This window comes from Bubalus bubalis, chromosome 11, assembly GCF_019923935.1.
Source record: "Bubalus bubalis isolate 160015118507 breed Murrah chromosome 11, NDDB_SH_1, whole genome shotgun sequence".
Classification (NCBI taxonomy): Eukaryota; Metazoa; Chordata; class Mammalia; order Artiodactyla; family Bovidae; genus Bubalus; species Bubalus bubalis.
The window spans coordinates 80,108,283-80,120,936 of NC_059167.1; the positions used below are offsets into that span (position 1 = coordinate 80,108,283).

The 12,654-nt window shown below is 39.4% G+C and overlaps 2 gene segments (V, D, J or C); both read left to right on the top strand.

Annotated features, from left to right (window-relative positions):
* LOC102415345 overlaps positions 1-12,654 on the top strand; it is a gene marked incomplete in the record, with an annotated part of 786,957 nt that overhangs the window by 205,740 nt on the left and 568,563 nt on the right.
* LOC102391186 lies at positions 6,740-7,617 on the top strand. The segment is given in 2 exon segments: positions 6,740-6,873; positions 7,045-7,617. Coding segments are annotated over 2 exon segments (369 nt in total).

The following is a 12,654-nucleotide window of genomic DNA, read 5'->3' on the forward strand; positions in this document are numbered from 1 at the left end:
TTTCATTTTCATTAGTTTCTATGCCTATTTTGATTTCTTTTTTTATTTCTTCTGTGATTTGTTGGTTATTCAGCAGCGTGTTGTTCAGCCTCCATATGTTGGAATTTTTAATAGTTTTTCTCCTGTAATTGAGATCTAATATTACTGCACTGTGGTCATAAAAGATGCTTGGAATGATTTCAATTTTTTTTAATCTCCCAAGGATAGATTTATGGCCCAGGATGTGATCTATCCTGGAGAAGGTTCCATGTGCGCTTGAGAAAAAGGTGAAATTCATTGTTTTGGGGTGAAACATCCTATAGATATCAATTAGGTCTAACTGGTCTATTGTATCATTTAAAGTTTGTGTTTCTTTGTTAATTTTCTGTTTAGTTGATCTATCCATAGGTGTGAGTGAGGTATTAAAGTCTCCCACTATTATTGTGTTAATTTCCCCTTTCATACTTTTTAGCATTTGTCTTATATATTGTGGTGCTCCTATGTCGGGTGCATATATATTTATAATTGTTATATCTTCTTCTTGGATTAATCCTTTGATCATTATGCAGTGTCCTTCTTTGTCTCTTTTCACAGCCTTTATGTTAAAGTCTATTTTATCTGATATGAGTATTGCTACTCCTGCTTTCTTTTGGTCTCTATTTGCGTGGAATATCTTTTCCCAGCCTTTCACTTTCAGTCCGTGTGTGTCCCTTGTTTTGAGGTGGGTCTCTTGTAGACAACATATATAGGGGTCTTGTTTTTTTATCCATTCAGCCAGTCTTTGTTTTTTGGTTGGGGCATTCAACCCATTTATGTTCAAGGTAATTATTGATAAGTATGATCCCGTTGCCATTTACTTTATTGTTTTGGGTTCGAGTTTATACACCCCTTTTGTGTTTCCTACCCAGAGAAGATCCTTTAGCATTTGTTGGAGAGCTGGTTTGGTGGTGCTGAATTCTCTCAGCTTTTGCTTGTCTGTAAAGCTTTTGATTTCTCCTTCATATTGGAATGAGATCCTTGCTGGGTACAGTAATCTGGGCTGTAGGTTATTTTCTTTCATCATCTTTCCATCTTTAAGTATGTCCTGCCATTCCCTCCTGGCCTGAAGAGTTTCTATTGAAAGATCAGCTGTTATCCTTATGGGAATTCCCTTGTGTGTTATTTGTTGTTTTTCCCTTGGTGCTTTTAATATTTGTTCTTTGTGTTTTCTCTGTTAATTTGATTAATATGTGTCTTGGGGTGTTTTGCCTTGGGTTTATCCTGTTTGGGATTCTCTGGGTTTCTTGGACTTGGGTGATTATTTCCTTCCCCATTTTAGAGAAGTTTTCAACTATTATCTCCTCAAGTATTTCCTCATGGTCTTTCTTTTTGTCTTCTTCTTCTGGGACTCCTATGATTCAAATGTTGGGGTGTTTAACATTGTCCCAGACGTCTCTGAGATTGTCCTCATTTCTTTTAATTCGTTTTTTTTCCTCTCTGATTCATTTATTTCTACCATTCTATCTTCTGCTTCACTAATCCTATCTTCTGCCTCCTTTATTCTACTATTTGTTGCCTCCAGAGTGTTTTTGATCTCATTTATTGCATTACTCATTATATATTGACTCTTTTTTATTTCTTCTAGATCCTTGTTAAACCTTTCTTGCATCTTCTCAATCCTTGTCTCTAGGCTATTTATCTGTGATTCCATTTTGTTTTCAAGATTTTGAATTATTTTCACTATCATTATTCGGAATTCTTTATTGGGTAGATTCCCTATCTCTTCCTGTTTTGTTTGGTTTGGTGGGCATTTATCTTGTTCCTTTACCTACTGGGTATTCCTTTGTCTCTTCATCTTGTTTATATTGCTGTGTTTGGGGTGGCCTTTCTGTATTCCATCAGTTTGTGGAGTTCTCTTTATTGTGGAATTTCCTTGCTATGGGTGGGGTTGTACGGGTGGTGTGTCAAGGTTTCCTGGTTCGGGAAGCTTGTGTCAGTGTTCTGGTGGGTGGAGCTGGATTTCTTCTCTTTGGAGTGCAATGAAATGTCCAGTAATGAGTTATGAGATGTCAGTGGGTTTAGAGTGACTTTGGGCAGCCTGTATATTGAAGCTCAGGGCTGTGTTCCTGTGTTGCTGGAGAATTTGTGTGGTATGTCTTGCTCAGGAACTTGTTTGACCTTGGGTGGTGCATTGTTTCAGTGTAGGTATGGAGGCGTTTGATGAGCTTCTGTCGATTAATGTTCCCTGGAGTCAGGAGTTCTCTGGTGTTCTCAGGATTTGGACTTAAGCCTCCTGCTTCTGGTTTTCAGTCTTATTTTTACTGTAGTCTCAAGACTTCTCCTTCTATACAGCACCATTGATAAAAAATCTAGGTTAAAGATGAAAAGTTTCTCCACAGTGAGGGACACCCAGAGAGGTTCACAGAGTTACATGGAGAAGAGCAGAGGGAGGAGGGAGATAGAGGTGACCCGAATGAGATGAGGTGGAATCAAAAGAGGAGACAGTAAGGTAGCCAGTAATCACTTCCTTATGTGTGCTCCACAGTCTGGACCGCTCAGAGATGTTCACAGAGTTATACAGAGAAGAGAAGAGGGAGGAAGGAGACAGAGGTGGCCAGGAGGATAAAGGGGGGACTCAAAAGGAGAGAGACAGATCCATCCAGTAATCAGTTCCCTAAGTGTTCTCCACCGTCTGGAACACACAAAGAGATTCACAGAGTTGGGTAGAGAAGAGAAGGGGGAGGGAGGAGATAGAGGCAACCTGGTGGAGAAAAGGAGAGTCCAAAGGAGGAGAGAGCAGTCAAGTCAGTATTCTCTCTCCCAAGTAAAAATAGGTACTGAAGATTGGGTTCTTAAAGGTACAAAATTAATAACAAATACCAAAAATCAAAGATTAAAAATCTAGAGTAGAGGTTGGATTTTCAAAAATACAATATTAAAGAAAAAAAAGTCACAAAAATTATAAAAAATATATATATATATAAAGTTTGCTTTAAAAAATAAGTTCTCTCTTTTTTTTTTTCAAAGTAATAGTAGGTTATAAAAAATGAAAATTAAAGGAGTAATAGAGGACTTAAAATAAAAAAAAATAAAGAATGATAGTAAAAGTAGTAAAAATATATCTAGGACTTTCTCTGATGTTGTTGTGGGCAGTGTGGGGTCAGTTCATTTTTGGATAATTCCTTGATCCAGCTTATATTTCTCAAGATATATAGGCCCCTTCCTATGTAGTCAGTACTAACTACAGGGTTTAAATCTATTGCACCTGTCACTTCCAAGGAGGTTCCCTCTGTTTTAGCTTCTTCTGTTTGCTGGTCTCTTCAGTGTCTAATTTCCACCCTGACACAAGGGGGCGGTGGTGGACACTTTTTTAGGCTCACTTGTTCAATCTTGCTGTGGGGAGGGAGGGACGCTGCAAACAAATAACACTGGGGTGTGTTCGCAGTGTCTTGGCCACACTGGGTTTTTCCCACTCACGGCGTGTGTGCTTTCCCTGTCAACACTGTTTAGGGTCTAGGTTGCTGTGCCGGGAACTGTCTGAGGCTGGCCCTGGGTTGTATGCGCTTCCCAGGTCTAAGCCGCTCAGGTTCAGGTACTCGGGTACTCCTCAGAGGTGCAGACTCATTTGGGCCTGTGTTTTGTGCCCTTCCCAGGTCCAAGAAGCTCAGGTGACCAGGTGTTTGGCGAGCGTGGTTGCTGCGACTTATTGCCTCCCCCATCCCTGCTGCTCAGTTTTCTGGGTGTACAACTGGCGCACCTTCTCAGGTGGACGTTGACCATCCAGAATCCCAAGAAGTTTTGGTTAGTAACAAAGTCTTCTTGCAGTTTGGTAGATGAAGCCTCTCTGGGGCCGCGACTGCCCCCTTCTGGCTCTGGCTGCCCTCGCCTGCCTGTCACCGAAGGGAGGAGGGGATGGGCCGGTCTGCAGCTGGCTAGCTCTGCTTTGTTCTGTGAGAGGGCTTGACGGTGTCTAGGGCTTTTCGCGTAGCTCTAGTCAGTCTTTTGTTCTGTGAGTGGGCCTGATGGTGTCTTAGTGAAAGTGAAGTTGCTCAGTCGTGTCTGACTCTTTGCAACCTCATGGACGGTAGCCTACCAGGCTCCGCGGTCCATGGGATTTTTCAGGCAAGAATACTGGAGTGGGCTGCCATTTCCTTCTCCAGGGGATCTTCCCAACCCAGAGACTGAACCGTGGTCTCCTGCATTGCAGACAGATGCTTTACTGTCTGAGCCACTTAGGTTAGGGCTTTTCACGTGGTAGCTATCCCACAGTATGGTTTGCTATCCCAAGTTAGTTCCTTCAGAATGCCCTTGGGGCATTCAGGCCCAATCCTTACTCTAAGCAATGCAGCCCATGCCTCCCTGCCCAGCCCCCGCTTGCTAGTGGCGGATGAAAACGTCTGCACTGCTTCTCCACTGGGAGTTACCATTGGGCACGTAAATCTGTGGGTTTTAATTATTTATTTACTTTTCCTTCCGGTTATGTTGCCCTCTATGGTTCCAAGGCTCACCACAGACTTGGCAGTGAGAGTGTTTCCTTGTGTTTGGAAACCTCTCTTTTTTAAGACTCCCCTCTTGGGACGGAGCTCAGTCCCTACCTCTTTTGTCTCTCATTTTGTCTTTTATATTTTTTTCCTACCTCCTTTCGAAGACAATGGGCTACTTTTCTGGGTGCCTGATGTCCTCTGCCGGCATTCAGAAGTTGTTTTGTGGAATTTACTCAGTGTTCAAATGTTCTTTTGATGAATTTGTGGGGGGGAAAGTGATCTCCCCGTCCTATTCCTCCACCATCTTAGGACCACGAGCTAGTTTCATTTTAATTGGAGTGCACAAGATGTATGCCAAGACTAAGAAAAGCCAGAGAGTTAGGAAATTGCATTGTCTTCATTGTATTTGGAAGCTATGAACTGCATTCAAAACCTATCGACCAACACTGAATATAATTTTTTTTGTAAATTGACTTGCCCAAGAGAGATGCACAAGTTCAGCTACTTGAATTAATTATACTTACCCTAAGGATTGAGTTTTATAAAGGGGTCTGGAGTAATTATTGCATAAACAGCCTGGTATTGTCCCTTTCAATTTTTAAGATTAAATACTTATTAATGAAAAAAATTGTATGAGAATGTCTGAAAGATCTGTTCTGGACACTGACACTTCTTGAATGACAGAAGTGCAATCGTGAGAGTCCTTTGATTGAGAAATATATTACAGTTGAATAATGGGAGTATAAATTCATAATATTTCATATTTATTCAGCCAACTGACACGAAAATGTTGAGTGTGCTCAGAGAGTTATGCTGTATAACTCAGAGAGCAGAGCTGTTTGTACTGCATGTGGTACCATCAGATTTAATGGAGATACTAGAGCAGGATTTGATAACACTTCAACCAATTTAGCTGAGGCTGCTGTTATTTTGAGACAAGGATGATAACTTAGGCTACTGTATCAAGAGGTAGAATAATAGACCAGGGGTCTTTGTTATTTGCCATGATGTTGAATAATATTTTTAGAGCATGGCTTTACTTTTAACATACATATTCAGAGAAAAAGTTTTATTACCATCAACAATACTGCAATCACAGTCCTTTGTAGGTATATGGGTTCACCTATGATATGTTCTCCATAGAAATGGGCATACAGAATATAGAAGCTTATTGTAGTTCATTTAGGGTCTCAACTGAAGTAAAGAGAAAAATGTAATTTCAAAGATTTGATAACCTGATGACCAAACTCTGGTGTCTAAATGGCCTTTATGAATGAGTAGCTGCTGCTGCTGCTGCTGCTACTAAGCTGCTTCAGTCGTGTCAACTCTGTGCAACCCCATAGATGGCAGCCTAGTAGAGCTGGGCTGTAAAAACTCATAGAGAACAGAAGGGGACCTCTGTGATAGGACTCAGTGTGAGTGTGCATGTGTGCTAAGTCACTTCAGTCATGTCCGACTCTGTGACCCTATGGACTGTAGCCTGCCAGTCTCCTACGTTGGCAGATGGGCTGTTTACCCCAGCACCACTTGGGAAGCCAATTGCTGAGTCATGTGCAACTCTTTGCAACCCCATGGACTGTAGCCTGTCAGGCTTCTATGTCCGAGGAATTCTCCAGCAAGAATACTAGAGTGGGTTGCCGTGCCCTCCTCCAGGGGATCTTCTCAACCCAGGGATCAAATTTGTGTCTCCTGCATTGCAGGCAGTTTCTTTACTGTCTGAGCCACCGGGAAGCCCCTTAATTTGAGCATCTTCAGTGTAAATTATTCAGCCAATTGTGATTAGATTTTTTTTTTTTTTTTTGCTTTCGACCACAAGACAGGCAACTGAACATTGATAGTGAAGAGAAATAGTGCCTTAACAGCAAGAATAAAAAAGTTACAATAATTAGTCCAAACAGCTTTCCTTTCTTATTATTAAATGGTTTATTTCTACCTTAGGTGGAAGAACAGCATACATAGATGTGAGGATGTATGCTTATTGTATCTTACACTGTTACCATAATGTATTACACATAATATTTAAAAATAAGATCCACCTACTCAATTCCTTCACAGATGCAATGACTGAACACAACATTGATGGGGTCATCAATCTTCACTGAAATATTAGACTTAACTCGTTTTTATTTTCAGATGTAATTGATATCAACTGAAGAGCTGGTTAATGCAAAAGGAAGTTTGGGTTGAGTGAGATTCTCACCTGGTCCACAGAGAAGTTGACATACCCACATCAACTTGCTACTCCAGGAAACCCCTGTTTCCTGTTGTGGAGCTGCAGCAGCACATAACCAGCAATTCTTCCCTCACCCTGTCAGGCTCATCTCACCTTGCACATTCTTAACATTGAAGAAGATATTTTCCATCTAGTGGAAGAGCTGAAACATGCTTCTCTCCAGCCTTCTGAAGGTGGTCGTGGCTTCACTGTGTTTAGGTAAGGATGGTCTTGATGGGATTGTGCCTCCTCTGTGACCTAAGGACTGGGGGAACAGGCAGTCTTATGGGAACTCTGGGAAGAAGGGGTAGTAGGATCTAAAATAGGATTTCTTTATTCCACATCACTTATTCCTAAAGTTCTGATTCTATTTTTTTTTTCCCCCTTTAGGATCCATTATTGCCCAGAAGGTAACTCAAGACCCACAACCAATGTTAGCACAGGAGAAGGAGGCTATAACCCTGAACTGCACATATGACACCAGGGATTCAAGTTATACTCTATTCTGGTACAAGCAGCCCAGCAATGGGGCAATGATTTTTATCCTTCATCAGGATTCTTATGGCAAGCAAAATGCCACAAAAGGTCGCTACTCATTGAATTTCCAGAAAGCAAGCAAATCTATCACACTTGTCATCTCAGCTTCACAGCTGGAGGACTCTGCGGTGTATTTCTGTGCACTGAGAGAGCCCACAGTGAGACTCACGTAGGAGGGACTTGTACCAAAACCCAGGGCTCCAGTCCACCTGCTGTAGGGACCAGGGCAGGGAATTCGCAGCACAGACAGGAAGTAGCTAGGACGACAGTACAGGTGTAGGGTTGGATGGGAGACACTCACCCTGAGAAAATACCTCTCTAGGTTCATAGACCATGTTCAGAGTTATCATCAAAAACACCTTTATCCCTGATTCATTGTCTTGAAGGTAGACACATAGCATTTTTAGCCAAAGATTGGAAAGAAAGAACGGCTACATAAAATTTTGCCATTTGGTGATCAGATTGAGCTTGAGCAATTGGCTAAGGAAGTTCAGAAACATATGATGGAAAAATCAGTAAAAATATGTGTGAATTGTTGTTTTTTCAGATCAGTTTTTCAATAAATATTTATGGATTATATATTGTGTGGAGGAAGAAAAATTCTCCTCTACCCTCTTTGTGTCCCTGGTTAGGCCTAAGAATTAAACTGACCTAAGACAGATTAGAGGAGAAAAGCATGCAAATTTTGTTAAATTTGTACATGCACGTGGGAGCTTTCACAAGAAAATGAAGATCTGAAGAAGCACCCAGAGTAGGGATAGTTTTTATATTTCTAGGATGAAGAAACAATAAATCTGTGAAGAACTGACAAGACCATGGGCTACTGATAGTCCACTTACCCCCTGTATATCCTAATCTTTCTTGAATACAAAGAGTCCTTGGTGCCATTATAGATTCTCTCTTCAAAAAAAGAATTTATTTACTGCTTTTAGGCATAAAAAAAGTGATCGTTTCCTGCATTTACTCAAATAATTTTTACGTCAAAGAGGCATAATTTGGGTTGACATGTTCTGATTACCTTCAATTATGTAATAGGCATTGTTTTCAATAATGAAGGTCCTCTCAGAATGATGTCTCTTCTTGTAGACCACACTGTTTTATACTATTTCTGAATTAGTTTGATTTAGGTCTGTTTGGTGTGAGTCCATGGTACTCATATTTACTTTCTAAGGTGACTACTATGCAATTTTTTTCAGTTTGTAAAGGACTTTTAATATTTTTCTTTATATTTTAGTTTTTACCTTATCCTCAAACAATTTCCCTCTCTATAGTCCTACATGTTCGTGTCTCTATGCATAATTAATTTAACTTTCTTTTTTAATTTATTTTTAAAATTTCCTCCAAGTACAAAAATGTTATTTAGATTAAATAACTATAGTATGTAATTCAAGAAATAAGTATGAACAATAAAACAAAATGAAAGAAATCAAAGTGAAGGAATTAAAGATAAAGCAGAAATTGACTGATCAAAGGAAAACAATAAAATCAATAATAAAACCATAACCTGACATTTTAAAAAAGGATTATTTTAATACTTGGAAGTGTATTAACAGATGGATTTGATCTGGAAAGATTTCCTTTCAACCTGGCATGATTCACTCACTATAGCTCTTCAGAACATATGTATTTGTGCAAGCTTATCTGATTTTGATAGCTCTTATCTGATATTTGGACTCCTCTCTAATTTGACTGAAATTATAGATATAGCATTTATTCCTTTTCTTTAATCTCCTTGTTGCATTTAGGTTATTTCTGTGGTGTATAAAGAAAAATGATGAGTTTTTCTCAACCGTATTTATATTGGAATCTTGGCTTCCACTTACTGCTTGTGTATTTGTCTTTTATTGTGAGGGTCTCCAGGTTTTACTCTAGAAGGTGCTGGGGTAGTAACTGTGGTTCAAATTTATGAGATGTATAGATGCTTCAGATTTCTGGAGTGCATCTGAAAATTATTCTCCTTTCTGTCCATAGACCTCTCATAATCTTGTGGAAGTCTCACAACTATGATGATTCTGTACAGGTCAAACCATGGTTTAAATAAAGTAGCAGTATAGAAAGAACCAGGCTTCATGAATAAAGGCAAGAAAAAGGGAAGAATTTTGGCTTTTAGCACTTGTATTTAATATTGTACCAGGGGTTCTAGTCAGTGCAATTAGGCAAGAGGAAGAAACAAAAGACAAAGAGTTTTGAAAGGAAAAGTGAACCTATCTTTGGTCACAGATGGTATAATTGTCTGAGTATAAAATCCAATGGGATCTATGAAAGAAATCTACCAGAAAAAATAAGAAAGTTAAAGTCAAATATACACCTCCCATATGATTCAGCCATTTCACCCCAGATATTGACCCAAGAGAAATGAAAGCATGTCTGTAAAAAAAATCTTATTCACACATTTTCATAATTCACACATATTCATAACAACTTTATTTGTAACAGCCCTAAACTGGGACTAACCTAAATGTACATCAACAGGTGAATAGATAAAAAAAATTGTTTTGTATCCATATAATGGAATACTACTCAGCAACACAAAAGAATAAGCCATTGATACTTATAACCATGAAAGAATCTTAAAATAATTATGCTGAATGCAGGAAGCTAGGCAAAAAGTATACATTATCCCATTTATATCATGTTATAAAATATGTAAACTAATTAATAACAAGTTTTGCATGAAAATGGGAGTAGAAGGTGGGGAGAGGGTCAAGAGGACCACAAAGAGATGTGAGGAAACTTTTGGTGGTGATGCACAGTTCATTGTCTTGATTGTGATAATGGTTTCACGATTATGCATATATATGTACATACATATTTGCCTAATCTTATGTAAGCTTACTTTAAATAAGTGCAGTATATTTTTATGAAAATTATGCTTTAATAATGGCATTAAAATCCAAATTTAACAAATATCTTTCTTCGTTGTTGTACAAGACTTCTGGTGTGACTCAAATGCAAATATTTCTTGTCTACATTCTTACTGGCCTTAAAATATGTTTTGTTTTGTTTTTTAAAGTGTGGATAACAACTTTCTGCATCCGTGCATTCTATACTTATTTTTTCAACTCAGGGTCATCAAACCTGTATTGTTTTCCCTCTTTATATCAGAATAAAAGTTTTTAGCTGCTTTTCCTGAATTCCTTTCTAGCATAATTTTGAGGCAGGTTCTGACAATGCGATTTGGAAGGTGAAGGAGAAAGGAAGAAATATGTGAGGCCAAACAGTATCTGAATCTGCTTTTCCTACTTAATCAGAATATGGGAAACCCATCACGCATTGACTTTGAACTCATGGAACTCTCTGATCTGAAACTGTGGAGAGTCAACTCTCTGAAAGAAACTGAGCTAAGCTTCCATCTATGTGTCTAGGGACTAATGATTACAGGGGCTTTAGGGACTGTTTCCTTCTCCAGAACTTTATCCTGATAGCTCTCAGGATTTTTGGTTTCTTTTAATTTTTTTAAATAAAATGAACTTTCATAAAAAGCCAGCTTAAAAAAAGTGAGCTAAATAGGACTTCTTTTTGCTGCTGGTACTTCACAGAGGATCATTTAATACAACTTGTATAGTCATGGGCTTCCCAGGTGGCTCTAGTGGTAAAGAACCAACCCACCAGTGCAGAAAACATAAGAGACGTGGGTTCAATCCCTGGGTCAGGAAGATCCTCTGGAGGAGGATATGGCAATGCACTCCAGTATTCTTGCCTGGAGGATCCCATAGACAGAAGAGCCTGGTGGGCTACAGTCTATACAGTCGCCAAGAGTCCGACACAACTAAAGTGACTTAGCACAGTATAGTCATGGAAACATTTTTCCATTCTGATTCCAGAGCTTTCTCCCTGAACTTTGGCAACTAGCTTTGTCTAGACATGGATCACAAATGAAATTTTGTTGGACTGGTTTCAACAAAACCTCTTAGGGAGCTTTCAAAATTACAAATTCACAAGTCTGAATTCTGGAAAAAGTGATTCATGAAGCTTGTGGTGCGTCCAGAATCTGTAATTTTAAATCATGCACATATTGATTCTATCATCAGCTGTTGTATAAATATCAATTTATAAGTCTTTAATGATTTGAAAAGCTGGGAAAGAACAGTCCTAACCCAAGGTCCAGGCTTTTGACAGAAATTCACATCTTTAGGGTTCCTGACACGGTGGAGGAAAATTATTTTGTTGGGGGCCAGCATGAGGCACTCCGCCCATGGCAAAGGTCATGAGGAAGGAGGCTTGACATACGCAAAGGCGGAATCGAGCCTCAGGAGTCCCCCTGGAAATCCTCGAGCATCTACCCCCATAACCAGAGCCTGCCTATTTTACTGCTTTGTGCTCTCACCTACACCTCTGACTTTACGGGGGGCTGTCTCCCACCACCTCTTTCGGGGAAGGAGTTAACTTAGAGCTCCAGTTAATAAAAACTCCTGGGTGTGACAAGGGTGTTTTAACCTACAAACTCCTCTGAAGGTTCTGTAGCCTGCCTGACAGGCTTGTCCGGCCACATGTGATTGCTCACAGCCTCCCAACCGTGAGAGGCATGAGATGCTTTAAACCTTCTAAAAACAGGTTCCTTAGAAAAGTTAGAAAACTATTAGTATAAGTATAATGGGCTGATTAGAAATTGTATTGGTGAAGGGTTTTTCATTTGTTGAGCCAATGTTTGTTGCTAAGTCTCCACATCCCCTGCCCTTATACACATTAATGAATATATAGAAGAAATAAGTATTAACCTTTGATATAAATCACGTTAGACCTTAGGCTAAGTAAATTCTTTCCTTAACTAAAACCCACTACACCCTCACCGAAAGGTTGTTGTTGAATCACACGAATACACCGGGATTCTTGGCCCCCAGAGGAGAAGAATTAAATCCGGGGCCAGAGACGAGGCTTGATCGCTCAGAGCTTTTGTGTAATAAAGTTTTATTAACGTGTAAAGGAGATAGAGAAAGCTTCTGACATAGGCATCAGAAGGGGGCAGAAAGAGTACCCCCCCTGCTAGTCTTCAACTGGATGTTATATAGTCACTAGCAGTCTGTTAATGAAAGAAAGGAATGTCTTAAAATTCAGAATGGCACCAAATGGTTTATCCTGGGCCATAAAATGATTAACTTGAATCTTAAAGAAGGGCACACCACCATACAAATAGTTTCATTTACATAGATTAGGGGAACAATATCTGAGTATAACATATTGGTTTGTCAAATAGGTTCTGGGCCAAGAGGCGGAACCAACTTGGAGACCGAGTTTGTGGTAAAGGCATAGTACATTAGCATAACTTAAGACAAACATTTCCATAAGAAAAAGGCATTGGTTATCTCTAGGCTCAAGAATAGCTAACTTCAGGCGAAACCAGGTGTCATTATGGCAACACAGTATTTTAAGAGAAAACTTTATTTAAATTTGTATAGAGAAGGAAAAAAATATTGCTAGTTTGTTTCCTCCTGCCGCTTAAGAAAGATAAAAATGTCTGACACT